At 39.4% G+C, this 20,077-nt stretch overlaps 1 protein-coding gene across 1 annotated transcript in view; it reads right to left on the reverse strand.

The window, feature by feature from the left end:
• The window catches only part of LOC117301395 (DNA polymerase epsilon catalytic subunit A-like), a 50,987-nt gene that overhangs the window by 1,613 nt on the left and 29,297 nt on the right, over positions 1-20,077 (reverse strand). Inside the window, exons 25-47 of the mRNA XM_033785355.1 lie at positions 19,812-19,892; positions 19,260-19,382; positions 18,094-18,342; positions 16,843-17,049; positions 15,584-15,719; positions 15,222-15,318; positions 14,539-14,677; positions 13,839-13,945; positions 12,703-12,831; positions 11,845-11,926; positions 11,206-11,290; positions 9,981-10,141; positions 9,326-9,501; positions 8,583-8,697; positions 7,888-8,042; positions 6,881-6,970; positions 6,006-6,294; positions 5,098-5,211; positions 4,131-4,205; positions 3,423-3,622; positions 2,957-3,095; positions 1,691-1,905; positions 525-657 (exon numbers count right to left, since the gene is read on the reverse strand). Coding sequence (XP_033641246.1) covers positions 525-657; positions 1,691-1,905; positions 2,957-3,095; positions 3,423-3,622; positions 4,131-4,205; positions 5,098-5,211; positions 6,006-6,294; positions 6,881-6,970; positions 7,888-8,042; positions 8,583-8,697; positions 9,326-9,501; positions 9,981-10,141; positions 11,206-11,290; positions 11,845-11,926; positions 12,703-12,831; positions 13,839-13,945; positions 14,539-14,677; positions 15,222-15,318; positions 15,584-15,719; positions 16,843-17,049; positions 18,094-18,342; positions 19,260-19,382; positions 19,812-19,892 — 3,297 coding nt within the window. The remainder of the gene's footprint in view (positions 1-524; positions 658-1,690; positions 1,906-2,956; positions 3,096-3,422; positions 3,623-4,130; positions 4,206-5,097; positions 5,212-6,005; positions 6,295-6,880; positions 6,971-7,887; positions 8,043-8,582; positions 8,698-9,325; positions 9,502-9,980; positions 10,142-11,205; positions 11,291-11,844; positions 11,927-12,702; positions 12,832-13,838; positions 13,946-14,538; positions 14,678-15,221; positions 15,319-15,583; positions 15,720-16,842; positions 17,050-18,093; positions 18,343-19,259; positions 19,383-19,811; positions 19,893-20,077) is intronic.

Genomic DNA, 20,077 nt, shown 5'->3' on the forward strand with positions numbered 1-20,077 from the left:
TGATGCCTCCATACTCAATTCATTTAGTTTTCTCTGCCTCATTAAATGGCTGTGTTCATTGGCTATTCCTTTAAAAACAATGGAAGTAAATGTAAGTTTGAATGAATGGGAACATTCGCTGCAAAAACAGCCCTGGTGGGGTCAAAGTTCACTTCGCATTCCCAGGGAGTATGAAGTGGGCTTTTAGAGTATACATGTAGGAGCATGTGGGGGAAGGGGCTCCCTCTTTAACACATAAGCATGTGTAAATAAATGGTGTTTATAGCTTTGCATGGTGTGGAGAATAAGAGTAACTATGAATATGAATAGTACACTTGCGGGTACAACCATGAGTAAAATCCCTTTTGAGGGAGTGGTTTAGTCACCACTCCTTCAAAAGAGATTTTACTCGCAGTTGTACAACTGTAGACCCGCAAGTTTATTATTCATATATTTATACTAATATTTACCCTTATGTGTGAATAAGATGGACCATAGAGGTGGGATGGGCGGTGGGACACCTTGGGTGGGGGGGGGGGTTATACCTGTTGGCATTTTGGGCAGATAACATCTTGAAGCGTGTACGCCATCGATGACCTTTGAACTGCTTCAATTAATGACTGCTCTATGGTAACGACATCGTAATCTGTATTGCACTGAACACATTGCCATAAGGCGCTGCAGAGAATCATCAAAATAATAATGATTTATTCAATTATATAGTGCAAATTCCAAGATATTTGTTTTAAATGCACTGAACAATAAAATATTATTTAAAATATAAGAAAGTACACTATAAAAAACATATCCATACAAGCTATTACTAACATTAAAATTAATAAAGGAAACAGCAATAAAACTACTTTAAAAATGAGCAATTAAAATAAATGACAATTAACTTTACCAAAATCAAAGAAGGTTAAAACCAAAGATTATTAAAAGACAACAAACATCCTGAAAACAGATGAAAACAACAAACCATACTAATATCTCGCAAGGAGCTAAGAACTATATCAAATATTAAAAATACAACGAAGAACAACAAAATCAGTCAAAGGCCAGCTTGGCAAGATGAGTTTTTTAACAGAGACAAATCTCAAATTCTTCAATACGTTCCTGACTATAAAATAAATAGACTGTGCAAGTCTTTCACGTTTTCAACCATTGGGACCTGTTAAAGTGCACAACTTTAATTTCCTTCATTTGTTAAAGCAATGTACGGGGGACCAAAGCAGTCCCAAAAGCAATCCAATAAACGCGAGACTTGCATTTTCTTATGGAGGGAGGGGATCCGGTGTTGAAGCAAGACCAAATTTAGCGGTGGACTCTAAAGCCAATTAAGTACTCTAATGGAGAGCAGTTTAACAAAAATATTCATAAATAGGATTTGAGGCATTGTATGGTGAGGTGTCAATATATATTTTGTTTTGCTAAGAACAAACTCGACCTGGCAAGTAGATACACACATGGTGTTACTGCAAACCAAATATATATTAAAATTATTCATGTTTAGATATTGGGGCCATCATTGCTGAAGTGCAATCTGGGGGAAATCTGAGCTTGGCAGCAGAGTGTATTTTGCTCAGTGTGCTTAAAGAAATTCGTTAGTTCTGGGCAGGCCTGCCAGGCACCCCCCATCGTGCCTACATCAATGGTGGGAACTCATTGGTGATGTAAATGGGTGATGCAAAATCAAAGACTGCAAACTTACACAGAATTGCCATCCTGGATAAGCAATGGATCGCGGCAGAGGTCAAGGTCTCGGCAGTGATTGCAGACTCGACATATGACCTCAGGTAGGATGTAGGACAAGCACGGGTCACGCCACTGGGCCTCGTCTGAGAACTCCCCCGTGCCGATCAGCCGAAGGAGATTACGCTGGAGCCGATTCACCTGGTTGTGAACGTCCGAGTCAAGCAATAAAATCTGCAAGAATGATAAAGAGCAGGAGTTGGATTTCAAACTTTGCATGGTGGAAAGCCTAGTTCATACTTCCTGCGAAGGCACAGCGAGTTTTGACATAACAGGGCTGTTTCGCTGCAAAATTTCGCAGGAGTTGAGTCAGTTTCAACTGATGCGAAATATTTGTTTCGAATTTGTGACGTCAAATTTCTTATCGCATTTGCAGACAGTATGCACTTGGATAGCCCTTTCCAAAGAGCTTTATGATTTTGGAACGGGCTAACAGTGGCTGCAGTCACAGCAACCAATCTGCAAGGGTTCCAAAGAGAAGCATTGCCAGCTATAATAATAATAATAATAATACTAATAATGTACTAATACTAATACTAATAAATTTTCCATATACATGTACATGTTCAAATGCGCTTGACAGAGCTATATGTTTAACAGAACAGGTGAGTTTTGAGCAGTGTTTTGAACATATCGACAGATTGTTGATTATGCAGAGATATTGGGAGTTTATTCCACAGTTTGGGAGCGGCAGTAGTGAAGGCTCTATCACCAAGTGTGGCAAGTGTGGGTAGCATCTTGGGAGATGGGTGGTTCAGGCGGGTGAGAGGAGCGAAGGGAGTAGCGGGATGGTTGCGTGATAGCTATAAGTTCAGATAGGTAGGGAGAAGCTACACCGTGGATGCATTTGAAGGTGAGAAGGAGAACTTTGTATTTAATCCGGGACCTGATGGGTAGCCAGTCCAGTTGACGTAGGATAGGTTTCATGTGACAGAACTTGGATGAACTAAAGAGGGATGGAGCTTCCAATCTCTCTCAGAACAGATTGACAATATCATTGTCTTTTAAGCACAATATTGACAGCATGAGCACTAAGCACAAATGGATTTTGCGACCCAACACTCTCCAGGACAGCAGCAATGCTTTAAAGAGAGTACAACAACTCCAGATTGAAGTCAAGATTCAGCCATGACATGCAGGCTACAAACATACAGACAAAAACACAGATGTATAAGAGAGAAGATTTAGACAAAAATAACTCCAATCATGTCGCTGGAACCCTTACCTTACAGACAGCCTTAACAAACTCCAGGGCTGGGTTGTTTAGCAGAAGATAAGATCCTGGAAGCTGAGGAAAGTCTGACGAGGAGTCTAAACCAGAGCTTCGATTTCCAGACACTTTCTTTTGGATTTTCTGCGTAATTCTGAAAAGAAAAGAAAGTTCTGGTGAATTACTGCCCAATCTCCACATATCGGGATGTACACGTGCAGGTGACTGAGCAGCAATGATTTACATGAAGTGGCCCCCCGGATGATGTTACCCATATCCATATGGAACAAAGAAGGATGAAATATATGTTATCCTCTCCGATGTACAAAGCAAAAGTTATTAAGTGACTTGTTTAAGGACACTGCTGATCAGAAACACTAGAGCTCGAGTCCAGTACACTTAAAGACATTGGACACTATTGGTAAATGTCAAAGACTAGTCTTCTCACTTGACCGGTGTATCTCAACATATATGTACTCACGAAAACAGACGCTGCGACAGTTCCCCGTCGATCAGACCCTGTGCGTAGGTCACGGCACGGGGCGTTGTCGTCTCGTCTGGAACCATCTGTGATTCTTGAGTGTTGCCACGGCGACGGATGGGTGTGGCTCCGGGCGTGGCATGTCGCTGCTCCTCCTGGGCGTTGCGATAGATGGCAAGGATGTACCCTGCGATTATCATCTGGTAAACGATTGGAAATGAAAAAGTACTTTAGGAACTATGTGAATTGTTGGCATTTTCGGAACAATAATAACCAGATTTAATACAGCGCTTTGGTGACTGAAAGTGCTTCCAACATTAATTGGCCTTTTAATCTCAGCTCCCTGAGGAGTATACAGTCTGTGCAACAAACATGCGCTACTAAGCTAAATCAATCACAAGAACCACCTGAGCCCTCACAGGTACCCATTTACCCCTGGGTGGAGAGAAGCAATTATAGTTATACACATGTGAGTGTCTTGCTCAGGGACACAAATGTCACGACCGAGACTGATCGAACCCACACTATGATGAATAGAAACACCAGAGCTTGAATTTGGTTCTCTTTTCAGCTCCGCCACGACATAATTTTTCTGAAGGTCACAAAAAACAGAAGTTATACTTAAGTAGAAAAAATATCATGCTTGGTACCAGAAAGCTATGCCAGCAACGATTATAGTTTGTTGCTGCTTATCTTTCTTAAACTTACATTGAAATTGTTCTGACACGCTGCGGCTGTCGGCAAATAATTCATGACATTCCAGTTCATCTCAACCTCCTCATTCTGAAAAAACAAAGTATAATTCAGGCTCAGTTGTATTGAGGAAAGAGGACAAAATAATTATAACAAAATGTTTACAAATCGTTGGCCTATGTTGCCCTGGTCTTGGCATTGGTGCCCTTTAAAGGTTTCCGTTTCCCTTCAGCTTACAGATCTTCCATTGGAAGTGCCCTTTGGGGAAAAAAAAAATGGCCTTGCCCTCTCTCACATAAAACATTAAAGTAACTCGGCCTATAGACCTTTCTCATGCGGCAGCCATATTGACTGTCTCTCATCCAAATCAATGTGACCAAACCGAGGCTGGAAGGAAAAATAGTCTAGTTCCTTAATGTACAATTAGTATTCAACACTGTTGGATACCGGGAACATGACCAAGATGACCACATGTTCAAAGCTGCTTAAAGGTAGTGGACACTATTGGTAATTACTCAAAATAATGTTTATAATAAAACCTTATATGGTAACAAGTTATGGAGAGAGATTGATAGTATCAAACATTGTGGGAAACAGCTCCCTCTGACCTAACATAGTTTTCAAGAAAGAATTAATTTTCCACAAACTTGATTTTGAGACCTCAGAATTAGATTTTGAGGTCCCGAAATCAAGCATCCGAGGGCACACAACTTAGTGTAACAAGGGTGTTTTTTCATTCATTATTATCTTGCAACTTCCACGCCCAATTGAGCTCAAATTTTCACAGGTTTGTTATTTTGTGCATATGTTGAGATACACAAAGTGAGAAGACTGGTCTTTGACAATTACCAATAGTGTCTAGTGTCATTTTAAGCAGATAATAATTTTGCTTTAGAGTTTTAGTGCAGTCACAAATCGAACATGTTAGATGGTGTTTTGGCTGGTAACCTTATTCTGGTAAGCATACTTTTGTTGTGCTTACCTCATCTTCTCCATTCGGAGTCAAACTCTCAGATTCATCCTCACCCTCTGGGTCATGTGACTCCTCATTCAATATGGACTTTGGGAGTCGACCTTTGACACCGCCGTGATTAGTCTATAAATAAATCAAGATATAAACTGATATTCAACGAAGCATTCATTTTTAAACGAAATTTAATGAGCCAGGCGTTAAAATTACTGGAATTTTGTTTGGTTTATTATGGGTTTAATAAAAACAAATTCAAACGTCACAGCCAGAGGCCAAATTAAATTTGAATTACAATTATTAGAATAAATAAGTTTAAAATTTAAATTAAAGGCACAAAGGCCACAAAAAGACCTACAACGAAATCAGGGAACACCAAGAAAAAACAAAGACTATTATTAAATAAAAAAATTAAAACAGTTACAACAGTTACATCGAGAGAAATTACATGAAAATGGACCAGCTAAAAGTGTAAACGATAAATACAAAAACCAGTTAGGCTCTATTTAAAATGCGAGTGAGGTACATGTAGGGAATAGCACTTTTGCTGTATCTGTATAACTTTTTTGGAATTTGGTTCATGAAATTGGAGCGTGGTATTTCTGTTTTGTTGAAAACCTGTATGATTATTAATATCGTTATTGCATCCAAGACTTTACTCAGGGGTGAGAGTCATTACTGACGAAAACGTCTGAAACTTGGATACAAATGCAAAGGTATGTTGAAATGATGCTATTACTACCGTTTGGTAACGCCTGGGGTTATTCCAAGGAGCTTTTGGAAACAGTATCCAAAGCACTAGAGAAGTAGACATTTATGTGTGGAAAAAAAGTATTGTCTGATTCTATTCACCAGGCCCACATAAAAAGTCTGAATTCAGCCAATAGTCTGAACAATCTCATCCCTGTAACTTTATGACTTACCGGGTCCAGCCACAATAAGAGTTCCCAGCATTGCTTATACGCAAGATCCACCCCATGGAACAGATCCCGCGACTTTATTGTGTTGGTGATATAATCTACATACGCCACACCATCAATCACACGACGCTTCTTCGTGCAGAGGAGCACGCTGTTGAAGTTGGCGTGGACGATGGTCGCACCGAGGCGTTTGAACTCCGCGATAAGGAGCATGAACATCTTTTTCATGAGGTTGTGGAGGGTACGTCTTAGAGCGGGGTCGTAGAGTAGGGAGGACGGGGAACGTAACCATCTGAAATAATAGATGGAAATTTGCATCAGGGATAAAGAATATTTATTTTGGTTTTACCCATATTCACGGAAGTGTTCAAGCACTGTACACGAACAGGCATATTACTTGGGTGGGATTCGAACCCACGACCTTTGCAATTCTAGAGCAGTTTCTTACCAACTAGACCACTAAGGTGTCCGGTAGCTAGAGGCAGTTCGAATCCTAAACTCAAATCCAGTTTGAATCCATCTGAAATAACTATTATGTAGGAAAATGTGAGTGGAAATGTGACCATTTAGAAGTGAAAGAAAAATCATCAATTGTTTGAACTGAAAACAACAGTGGGAGTTGTTTAGTCTGAACTAGAGTAAATTAGTCCAAATAAGTCTGAACTGGAGTAAACCAGTCTGCACTAAACTGAACTGGAGTAAACTAGTCCAAACTAGTCTGGACTGGTTCACTACTTATAATTTCTTCAGCAGAAATTTTGAAACTTATCTTAGGCAATAAGACGAGTTATGAGATTGGGCCGGGGGATTGTGAAAGGCTTTCAGAGAGTTCAACAATAGTGCAAGTTATTGTTTGGCCGGAGTCCAACCAAACTTACCGATAAAAATGAACGATCTGATGATCAGCAAAGACATTGCTGTATGTTGTGACATCACGCAGCCAGCCGTGAACCATGCTCTTCATAATTCTGAAAGACAAAAAGATTTTGTAGATGTTTAACGAAGTATTCAGTTTTATGAATTGAAACCAAAGTCATGCTGCTTGTGTATCTCTCTCTCTCTCTCTCTCAAGTCGAACGAGGTGGGAAGGAAAAAAAATGCTCGTGTACACAGATGTCTGTATTCTTGTGGTCCAGCATACCTGACCAACTTACTGACTGTACATAAAACATCTCATAACTTGTGCTCCAGTTCTGACAGCTCTGCATTATTCATTCCTAGAGGCAAACACATTTGGAGTGACAGCGCCTTTACTGTTGTGGCCTCCAGGATATGAAACAGTCTTTCTAACAAAATCAGACAATCCTCTACAATACAGACTTTTAAAGCCATTGGACACTTTCGGTACAGAAACAAAAATTAAAAGTTCACAGATTTACAAATAATTTACAGGGTTTACAGAAGGTAATGGTGAAAGTCTTCTCTTGAAATATTATTCCATGAAATGCTCTACTTTTTGAGAAAACATTAAATCAATAATCAATTCTTGCTATCGAGAATTACGGATTTATTTTAAACACATGTCATGACACGGCGAAACGTGCGGTAACAATGATGGGTTTTTGCGTTAGTTTCTCCCCACTCCCATGACCGATTGAGCCTAAATTTCACAGGTTTGTTATTTTTATATAAAAGTTGTGATACAAGAAGTGTGGGCCTTTGGCATCACTGTTTACCGAAAGTGTCCAACGGCTTAAAGACGTCACTCAAATCTCACCTGTTTTACAAGAGTGTACTGTGCGGCGCCATGAGCAATGATCATTGGAATATGGCGCCATAAAAATGTTACGATTAATTGATTGTTTGATCCATAAAGGGCTGCTGTACAAATCAAAGTAATTAACATGAAAGGAGAAGCAACTTTGGAGTCTACTGTACTACCTACCTGAACGCAACGGAGCAGAGAGCGGTTTCATCGTAGCTTGACAACAACGTAGCTGTACCAGCATTCCCTGTTACCATATCTTCAAGTGAAATCTGGGGTGTGGCGTCAAACGCAATACTCCCTGCACTTCCCTCCATCTCGCTGATGTGGTGAGACTGGTAATCAATAAAGATCAATAGATTAATCAGTGATGGTCAATAGAGATCAATAGATCAATCAACATTCCAATGAAATGAAACTGATTACATTTATAAATGGGAAAACCTATATAATTAATTTTTGGTTTGACCCATTTACACTGATGTCTGTTAGCACTGTAAACTCAGTACTTTCCCCGAATTCTGTGAAAAAAACACACAGGCCTATTACCCAGGTGGGATTCGAACCCACAACCTTTGCATTTCTAGAGCAGTGTCTTACCAACTAGACCACTGAGATTGCCCGGTACAGGATTTGGGTAGTCGCGGTGGTCTAGTTGGTAAGACACTGCTCTAGATGCAAAGGTCGCATGTTTGGATCCCATTCGACTTGAATGCCTCTGTTTTTTCCAGAAGAATTCGGCAAAGTACTGTGTATGCAGTGCTAACACACATCGCTGTATATGGGTAAAACCCAAAATTATTATTCTTTATCCCTGATGCAAAGTTCCATCTGTTAAAATCTACATAATTTTGAATATTTTAGTATCATCATACCTGAAGCAGAGTGTTGACAGCGAGGCTAGCCATATCCAACTCGACGCAGATTGTACGGAAGCATCCCGACTGGTTCACGTCAATGCTAGAACTCTCTTCAAACTCGGTTACCAACCTTCACGGAAAGAAAACCACAGACAAGCAAACAGAGTGACCAACAGACAAACTTACTATTATTCCATATCACTAAAATTACCAGCAAAAACTCACTCATGGCACCAGGCACAAAACGGTGCAGTCTTAAGGCCGGTTTATAGTCGGTCGAGCGATGGTCGCGCGATGGAAATCTTGACGCGCAAATCTTGACTATGCATAAAATAACAAACCTGTGAAAATTTGAGCTCAATCGTTCATCGAACTTGCGAGATAATAAAGAAAGAAAAAACACCCTTGTCACACGAAGTTGTGTCCGTTTAGATGGTTGATTTCGAGGCCTCAAGTTCTGAATCTGAGGTCTCGAAATCAAATTCGTGGAAAATTACTTCTTTCTCGAAAACTATGGCACTTCAGAGGGAGCCGTTTCTCACAGTGTTTTATATCATCAACCTCTCCCCATTACTCGTCACCAAGAAAAGTTTTATGTTAATAATTATTTTGAGTAACAACGAATAGTGTCCACTGCCTTTAAGAGTGATTAGCAAACTTATACCTTCCCTTAAGAAGAGAGAACCCTTCCAACTTTACAGACAAGAAAACATTCACTCTGAATAATGTGTTTCAGATATTCTAAAGGACGGACCAACCTGCTATCATCGGCTTCTCTCCCTCCCAAGTCCGGTCTCTCCGTCGGTGATACCCACATTACATGGCTGTGCTTCTGAAGATGCCTCGCGTAGAATAAGTCAGCACCAAAGATTCCTGTGTCTTCCGGAAGGTTCCCAACTGGGATGTGGAAATACCGACTCTGCTCAAGGTAGCTCTGAAAATCAAACAGGAATGTGAACATTTGACAATTAAAATATGAACAGAGGAGAAACTGTGCTCATTACATGACTGTGGGAGAACCTTTAGTTAGATGATGAGGTTTTGGGTAGCTGACCTAAGTTGACAAGTTGGCGTATATGCAACGACAAGTTCTTGCAGATAGGTGGGAGCTCGACGTTTAATGCATTTTTACATTTGCAGGAGTAATTTCAAACATATTTGGAAGTGGACAGGCAGCCAGTGAACGTTATGAAGAATTGGAGAGATATTATGATCATGGCATTTGGTACGAGTTATGATGGGAGCAGAAGTGTTTTGCAAATGTTGTAGCCTTGAGACATCTGTGTAGGGGGATCAAGTAAGTAAACTTACAATAGTGGTGGTAAAACAAAGAAGGATGGAAGTTATTTGTTTTTCAAATTCAAATTGCGACTCAGATCTTATACAAAACAAAATAAAAATAAGAGGACATACCAGTAGGAGGTAATCCACATTGAGATAGTGTTGAAGGAGCCGTCTGGAACCCTGTCTCTGCCAATCCAGAACACTGTACAGATTCTCACTTTCATTTACATGTAGACGTACTACCGGGAAGTCACCAAGGATCGGAATGTGTTTGGTCAGCTCAGTGTTACCTGAATCAATCAATATCAGAAATGGTATTAGTTAAGTCATCCATCCATCCCAAATTAATCAACCTATCAATCAATCAATCAATCAATCAATCAATTAGCTAAATAGTATGTGTTTCTTTTAGTACCTTTTTTAGATCAAGTGTGTAGCCATGTTTTGAATATGTTTTGCTCCTGGTGGTTTTGTTTAGTTATTATCTTTCTTGTGGTTTTTAAAGACACTGGACACTATTGGTAATTGTCAAAGACTAGTTTTCTCACTTGGTGTATCTCAACATATGCATAAAATAACAAACCTGTGAAAATTTGAGCTCAATTGGTCGTCGAAGTTGCGAGATAATAATGGAAGAATAAAACACCCTTGTCATACTAAGTTGTGTGCGTTTATTTAGATGGTTGATTTCGAGACCACAAATTCTAAATCTGAGGTCTCAAAATCAAATTCGTTGAAAATTACTTCTTTTTCAAAAACTATGGCACTTCAGAGGGAGCCGTTTCTCACAATGTTTTATACCATCAACCTCTCCCCATTACTCGTCACCAAGTAAGATTTTATGCTAATAATTATTTTGAGTGCTTACCAATAGTGTCCACTGCCCTTAAACTACCGTTTCTATATTAAATATAGAAACGGCAGTTTAAAGGCAATGGACTTTAAAATAAAAACAATATTAAAAATAAAAAATAAACAATATTTTAAAAAGCAAGACTAAATTTTAGTCTTGCTTTTTGAAACATTGTTTTTATTTTGTGTTAAACGCCTTGATGCCTGGCATAAGGCTCTATATAAATACTCTTGTATTATTATTTATTATTATCCCTACTCAATGTACATAAAGATGTATGTAATATAATTTACTTGTAGAAGTTTCAGCTTCATTAGTTGTCAAGTATTTGAGAAATGTTTTTCAGGAGAGTCACATGAATCCTTTGTACATTATACTGAGACGATATTAATAGGAATATTTTAAGGGAAGCTTTCTTCCATCATTATCTTCAAACCTTGTAAGTTAAATGTAAAAAAATTTTGTCATACAAAACAATTTAAATGAATTAACTACACCTACCCATGGGTGACTGCAGAGCGATGAATGTTGGACCTTTTCTCTCGTCTTTGTATGTAGACAGTAGACGGTTAATTGCTTTATACACCTGTTAAAGTTGAGACAAGGTGTACAATGCAACTTTATTAGTAAAGTCAGGGTTGTTCATACAGAGCTGCCAACATTTGCATCTTTCATCGGGGAGATAAAAGGGAGGTTTATTAAGCTGCACGTTCCGCGTGATCGTCAGAAAATTGTGTCGTTATTATCTCACGTTTTAAGCATACGTGAAGTTACTATTTTTCATGTCAGGTACATATGTGCACGCAGACGTCATATGTGAGCGTGCAATAAACCCGAAGTGGCGACGTCACCCAGAAACAACACAATTTGTTGATGTTTACTATTTAGTATTAACATTCAACATTTGCCAGAAACGAATCAATCCCCAGAAATATTACAATCCCAGAAATATATAGTAAGGAAATAGTTTCCATAATCTGGAAGATTTTCAAATTTGTTAACCGCATCGTGGAAAGATTGGTTTACTTTTAGGGATCTTTCTGCAAAATCAGGAAGAGTTAATCTGCATATTAAATGTGGGCTAAGCGTTAATCCGGAATTTATTGGTACAAATCCCGCTCTATAGTAAATTTGTCTTACCTTTGTCATGTCTTTTTCCACCTGTACTTCAAAGGTGTGAGAATCTGGTGGCAATATTTCCTCTTCGGTTCCTCTGGCAATCCTGAAAAAGCAAACATCGATGGCCATTGAAAACTATGACTGTTAAAGAGATTCAAACATTTGTCACACAATAATAACTATTCTTATATAGCACATTTCACAGTAACGTACGTCTCAATGCGCTTTACATTAGTGCCCTGGTCATCGAGCCACCAGCCTGCCTTTAATATTTCTCAGCTCCCTGGGGAGTATACAACCTGGGCAACAGTAGCGCTCCTAAGCCTTTTTTTCATACACAAAATCAACCTCTACCCTTGCAGGTACCCATTTATACCCCTTGGTACGTGAAGAGAAGCAATGGGAGACTTTCTGGGACGATAGAGGGCAGCAGACTTACCGGGTAAATCCATTGTTCTCAGAATTATGCGCATGTTCAGAACTACGTAAACAATGGAAATTTACCCGGTATGTCTGCTGCCACCTAGCGTTGGAAAGTCTCCAATTGTAGTTGAGTTTTATGCTCAAGGTCACGTGTGACATTACCGGGATTCGAACCCACACTCCGATGACTTAACCACCGGAACTTGAATTTGATGCTCTAAACTACTCGGCCATGACACCATACATAGCAAGCACCCTTGTTTACAGGTTTCCTCAGGCTTGCGAGCTACAGCGATTAAGTTCACTTATGAGGCATCCTTGGTTTCATTATCAGAAATATAAAAGAATCCAGAACACTTAAAGAGTAGAGAATAACCCCAATGTTTCTGGCCATTCCCAGAAATACTACAATAACGTATGGTATTACAAGTGATGTATCTTCAATGCTGAACATACTTTGCCTGTCGTTCTGTTTGATACATCGAGGTGAGATTTGGCATCTGGTTGGTGCGTACGGTGTCGGCTGCAAAGACCACCGCTTTGGGAGAGTTGGAGAAAAATAAACCAAACATGGCCTTCGATCCTCTGAAAGAAAAAATTATTAAAATAAATGTTTTACCGTAAACATAAATATGGTCTGGAAACAGGTTGATCAGGTTATCGCCAAAGACATGAATCCACACTAACTGTTAATGAAGATGTCTGTAATACAATTTATCTGTAGCAGTTTCAGCTTCATTAGTCTTCAAGTTTTTGAAAAACAAGTGGCTATCAGAGAGCAATATTTTCAGGAGAGTCAAGTAAATCCATTGTACATGCTAACATTATTCTTGTGAAATTGTTTTACTAATTTCTCAAAAACTACAGCGCCTCAGCAATTAATGTTTTAAGGGAAGCTTTCTATCATCATAATCTTGAAACTGTGTAGGTTTAATGTAAAATCTGTTTGTGTTTTGTGTTTGTGTTTCGCAACTTCGACTCTTCAATGAGTAGAAGGTTGGTTTGAGTCCTCGCCCCTTTGGTTCGAGTATGTCTTGACACTTGTGTTCTTGCGGAAGACACACCGACAATTGTTCATCCTTCAGACATGTCACTTTTAGAAAGAGATGAGGCTGTCATAGTGTTATAGCCGGAGGGGTGTCTGGCTGTCCAACATTATCTTAAAGGCAGTGGACACTATTGGTAATTATCAGAATAATTATCAGCATAAAACCTCACTCGGTAACGAGTAATGGGGAGAGATTGGTAGTATAGAACATTGTGAGAAACGGCTCCCTCTGAAGTGGCGTAGTTTTCAAGAAAGAAGTAATTTTCCACGAGTTTGATTACGAGACCTCAGATTTAGAATTTGAGGTTTTGAATTCTCTGAAAGCACCCAACTTCGTGTGACAAGGGTAATTTTTCTTTCTATATTAACTCACAACTTCGACGACCAATTGAGCTCAAATTTTCACAGGTTGGATATTTTATGTATATGTTGAGAAACACCAAGGTAGAAGACTGGTATTTGACAACTACCAATAGTGTCCATTGTCTTTAAATTTAGACCCGTTTTATCAAATTGATGCCAATATTTGTAGTCCGTTACTCACGTCACATTGTGATAAAGGTAAATTCTGCGCAGGCTCCCCGGCTGTAGATATGAAAACTGGGCTAATGTCTTAAACTCTAGTTGACCTAGGTCAAAGGTCTCCAACTCCTGTGATGAAGGTAAGGTCAAGGAAAAAAAGTGAGAGGAAATGATAATCGAAACAAATCAAACTTTTTAATGGGCGGTCAGGTCGGTGTAGTGGTGTCTTGCCTTGCCTTCCACCTCTGGGACCCCGGTGCGAATCCCACCCGGGCATTACGTGGACTGGGTTGTCAGTCCCAACTTGACAGCCTGGAATAATACTATGGGGTTTTCCTTACACATCTTACACTGCAACTTCCTTCCTTGTCTTCTCTTCATTGGGTTCTTGGTTAGTACAGTAATTTTGCTTACTTGTGTAAAAGTCCTTGACTTCACAACCAGAATTATTAAATGAAATGAAATGAGATGAAATGAGATGAAATGACTAGTAATTTGGTATTTTGTCTATAAAAGTAAGTCAATATTCAATAGTCAATAGTCTGTTTTGTTGTCACATAATTTATATATAGTGTACATTGGTCTGCAGGGCCTAACAATTAACATTAAAATCACAAAAATACAGCATACACTAAAACCACGTAGAGGCTACACAATAACAAATAAAAGTAAGGAGGTGAATTGGAAAATTTAGCTGTGAGGAAACGTTGTAGCTGCCTTACCTTTCCAGCGAGGAATCTAGCGTTATCTTTATTGACCATACAGATACAGCCCAGCTTGATCAAGGCTCTAAACTCCAATGGGACTTGAGTCTCGTACACACCCTCTATCTCAGGGGCTGACAGGTCTGCATTCAATTCACTGGGGGGTTGAGAAAATAAGGAATTACTGCATAATGAACTGTAGTATCGTAGAAACTTTGTTGACTACTTAAGAGCTCAGATCCTTTACCCAGGGTATCGTAAGTTATTGGTCTTGTCTCACACTAATGACTGCTTCATATTTGTCCATGTTGCCGTACCTTGTTTGTACCATGGTTGTACTTAATGTTTGTCTGTCCATTGGTTAGGGAACATAAGCATCTTGTTTAACCTTATAAATGTTGTCATTAATTTGCTGCTAATTAATGAATTATAGGACTAATGGTAGGGTAGGGGGTCCATTAACAATAACACAGGGTATTGACCCCTTGCATGCACGTCACTCGCTGCGACTGTGTCACACTCACCTTTTTGATGGTAAATTGGTTTACGTGTAAACGCCGCGTCACCTAAAATGCGCACTTCACTGAATAATGTACAGTGACATTGCCCACCAGTATTGCGCATCCAGGATTATTCTGATGATGTCAGGTAAATTGGGTCAATATGTAAAATAGAGAGAACACAAAAAGGTGAAAACTTACTTGGAGTGTTCCTGGAAGATGTCTTCTGGTACGACATACTCATAAAGATTTAGAGACGGGTTGGAACGAGGGAGGGCTCGATTTACTTTACGCCACACTACAAAGAAAGAAACAAAACATCCTAAAAATTTGACTTGAATTTAAGGTTTCAATAACTTCCATTTTTGAGATCAAACAAACATATTTTGCTAACTCTTGCCACACTACAAAGAAAGAAACGAAACAACCATAAAAATCTGACTTGAGTTTAAGTTTTGAATAGTTTCCATTTTTAGAATCAAATAAATGAAAAATGCTCGGCTGACTTTCCACCATACTACAAAGTAAGAAAATACCATGCCAATTTAACTTAGTTGACTTACTTGGTCCTTCATTCGACTCTTTGGGTTGTCTTTGGTTGACATAGAAGATGCGGGGTACCAGCAGCTTTATGCAGTGAAGATCATTACCGATTAATGACCACAGCCTGTACAAACCAGGATGGCCGGTCTCTGCAATCTACAGCAAAAAAGAAACAAAGAAACTTTGCCAAGTTTGCATTTACATTTGGTGACTTGCCATGGAAATATTTAGATTAATGTTCACTACATAACGCGTCGTGCAACCTGCTATAGTGCATCTGAGGTGCCGTTCACAATTATCAACATTTTCACAAGCGTACAAACCGTACACTTTGCCATACCCCTCCCTCCCTACCCCCTAAAAGTATACACAGAAAATATGTTGTTTTTTCACCTTCGACAAAGAGATACTTGAATGTGAGTTACATGCAAACATTGTTTATTATGCGCACATCTGATAAAAGAAACCTATAAAGAAGGTACACGTGTAAGACTGACATATAATGTCAAAATTTCCTGCGTCCAAATTCAAGATGCAGCTCATCTGTTTAAAAAAAAGAAAAGCATCTTATCTAATGATGTGAAAAGGGTCAAGAAGCTATAATTTATAGTTCAACATTCATAAATACCTCAGACAGTTTCGCAATTCCTATTGGTGGAGAGTGCGTCACGTGGGTGTGTATAAACCTTTGTTTACAAACAGTAAAAAGTGTTAAAACATGGGCTTGCACCTGTTCTTATAAGACAGTTTCTTTACTCCTATTGGTCAAGAGCAACAGCTGAAACAGTTGTGCCACATCACGCAATACGCGCAACGCGCACAGCATTCCCTTATAAGGAGTTGTTTACCCGAAGGCGTCGGAGAGTTTTACCATTTCATCGCTGGAGGGGAGTTGTGTTGAAAGAAATCATTGAACAATTATAATTTTTGCATTTATTTTACTTTTTGACCAAAAAGTGTTGATGTTTTTGACCGAAAAGGTATTTATGAATGGGAATCAAAGTGTGTTGAATCGGTTTTCAACTAGTGGTTTAAACCTGACGAGGCCTAGTTCTTGATAATTTACCTCAACTTCGTCTCGGTAAAATTATCAAGAACCAGGCCTCGTTGGGATTAAACCACTAGTTGAAAACCTCTTCACCTCACATTGATTCCCTTATTTTTACAGAAAATGAAAGCGTACAGCAGGAATTAACCACTTCCCTCCCAACGCACAGATTGTATGATTGTGATAATGTTGATACTAATAAGTAATAAACCACAAGGGAATCTTTCTCACCTGAATAATCTGCCAGGGCATATCCAACAAGGACCTCGCTGTTTGTCGCAGGAACTGCCCGAGACTATTTGAAGGTCCAACTCGGATGGCCCCACTGCGGGAGAAGTCGTCAGTGTCAACGCGACGGCGCTTGTGACGTTCGGCTCTCTGCCGCGCTTGGTGGGCCCATTTCTTCTTATGGTAGGCAAGCCAGTCTTGCATTGCTTCCTTCAAGATGGAAAGGTAAAGAAAATGAGTTTATGAGATAAATTTTATAAACAAAGTGTATAAGCATAATATTCTAATGTCTTATAGACTTTATTTAGAGTGATCAACCTAGCAAGAAATTTTGGCTTGTGTGCAGACGTACTCCATGTTACTAGGCATTCTACGCTTACACAGCTAGCGCAGAAATTCAGCACTAGTCATGCAAGCGGAGAATGGTGATCGTAAGCACAGAATTTGGCGGTTAGCAGAGCCATGAAATTAGACCCAGTTTTCTTTGGTTACATGGTTGCTGGGTGCCATTTTCGGTCCAAAATGCAACACAACCCAATGTGCAGTCAAGTCTGGCACTCTTATGTGCTTACATGTAGCTTTTGGACAAAAAATTCCTTCTGAACAAAAGTTGTCCCAACTCTCTCAATACAGCTCTGACATCGGACCGATTTTCATAAAGCTATTAAGCAGAAAATTCTGCTAAGCAAGAAATGACCGAGGTACCAGTTGCAGCAATGGGAACTGTATGACGTTCTGGCTGAACCTAGTTTCTTCTTATTTATCCAGGGGTCAATTTCAGCGAAGCAATAAAATCCATCGTAAGACAAATTGTCAGTATCACCATAGTGATTTACATTGTTACATCACACTTTACTAAGCAACTAGGACAGACCTTTCCCATGAAATATGTTAATTGCACATAGCGCGTGCCCACTAACATTTTGGTTGGCAAAATGAGGGAACATCGCGCTGTTTTGAACCAACGTTAGTGCATAACTCTATTCCGTTTGCCACCAATAAGGTCTGTACGCATGCGTGAATGTTATTAGCATATTTAAAGGGAAGGGTCCATCGATTTGCGGTTGCGATAAATCTTCATAGCTCTTTGTGAAATTGGCCCCACGCCATGCAGTAGAACAAGGCAAGACAGTTCTCTAAGAAGTAGACACACACATGGTGTTACCACAAACCAAACAAACATTGATACCTCACCATGCAATGCCTCAAATCCTATATAAAGTTTCTATACTCCTCCACGCCTGTCCTGGTTACCTTTGTATCTCCCATCGTGGGTTGCGGACCCAGCAATTCTTGCCATGACTTGGTCATCTCCTCCTCCTCGATCTCCGCCATCGACCTGCCCCCCTGGTTCTCCCCCTCCATGGTGCCACGCCCCCTCTTCCTCTTGGTAACCATCGGACGTTTCGGTCCACTGGGTCCACTTTGTCCATAGTCTTCCAAGTCTCCAATCGGGGCGGGGACAGGGGCAGGGTTGGTAGGAGCTTCTTCCTCATCGTCAACCTGATAAAGGTAAAAAAAAGTAAAAATTCAACTCCAGTTTGGAAGACATCCCTGTTAGATAAAGAGTTTTGGTGAAACAAATTTGCTGGTGTCCTGGTCATTGCCTCGGTGCTCTTGAAATGCTCCAGTAGAAATGTACAATTTCCTGATAGGGTGCCCTTTCCCTTTCTAGAGCGAAGCATACAGGCACGAGAAGCTTTTTCAGTCCAATATGACCAAATAATAATAATAATAATAATAATAACAGTAACAGTAACAGTAACAGTAACAGTAACAGTAACAGTACCAGTAACAGTAACAGTAACAGTAACAGTAGCAGTAGCAGTAACAGTAACAGTAATAGTAATAGTAATAATAATAATAATAATAATAATAATAATAATAATAATAATAATAATAATAATAATAATAATAATAATAATAATAATAATAATAATAATAATAATAATGATAATAATAATAATAATAATAATAATAATAATAGTGGCCTCTTATAGAGCGCTCTGGGGTTGATTTCACAAAGAGTTAGGACTCGTCTTATCTCGAGTTAGGATTAATCTTAAGGTCTGCATGCTACAGTGCAGGGTTGGGACTCGTCCCAAGTCCTAAGATTAGTCTTAAGTTAGGAAGAGTTTTGTGAAACCGACGGCTGGTCTGTCAAGCATGATGCTCATGGCGCTGTACAAGCAAAATTTATACAAATGCAAAAGAAAGTACAATAATATCTATACAACATTGCCCCTAATGATATTTAAGGTTAGAGATGCAGGGCAATCAGTTAACAGAATTACGAAGTGAACAGGTTTGAGTAGTTGTTTGAAAGAACTAGCGGATGAGGCTTGGCAGAGAAGAAGAGGAAGATTGTTTCAAAGCTATAATCCTCCTTAACCTTTCTAAATATTTTGTAGAATTCATACCTGTTTCTTCTGAAGAGGAGCAAACATCTCACTGATTTTCTTCTGCTTGAAGACGTCATTCTTCTCGAGTAGTTTCTTATGGAGCCACTCAGGATGTCGGACTCTGGGTACGGGATTGGCTACCTGGATGGACCAATCAGATTACACGGTTACAAAGCGTCCGGAAACTTAGAGTTGATAAAATGTTTTTGTGGGTTTTTGTTGGGATTACGGACCACTCACCAACCAATGACAGTTTAGTTTGGTGGCAGGTCTTCTTGGCATGTCACATGGCAACACAGCAGTGACAGCCCTAAGCCAATCACAATGCTTGTTGTATTGCTTTGAATAATTGTGTTAATAGAAACAGCTACAAACATTGATTACACCAATCAAAGAGCAGGAAATCAATCATGTGTCATCTCTCAGTCAATCACAGTACCTGTTATAGAGCAGCTGGGATGGTAATATTCTTTAAAAAACAGCTAGCAACATTTTATTTAAAAGAGCAGTGAATAACCAATCAGAGGGCAGGAAAGCAACAACGTGACATCTGTCAGCCAATCACATTACCTGTTGTAGAGCAGCTGGTATGGTGATAATCTTTTGTATGCAGCTACTGAAGCGTTCAATGTAGTATTCCCAGTCGAGAATCTGTGGAATGAAATAAAATGTTGAACAATATCACGGTGATGGGTAGTAATAGTCCTGTCTATTGCAAAGCCACAGCCCAAGCTTTTACCTTAGCTAAACTAAGAAAGTTTGCAGAAAATGGTAAATCTGGTTCAAACGTCTGTTAACACGAATGATTTGCTAACACTCGGCCGTTGTGCAGTTCG

The sequence above is a fragment of the Asterias rubens genome, chromosome 17 (genome assembly GCF_902459465.1).
Source record: "Asterias rubens chromosome 17, eAstRub1.3, whole genome shotgun sequence".
Taxonomy (NCBI): Eukaryota; Metazoa; Echinodermata; class Asteroidea; order Forcipulatida; family Asteriidae; genus Asterias; species Asterias rubens.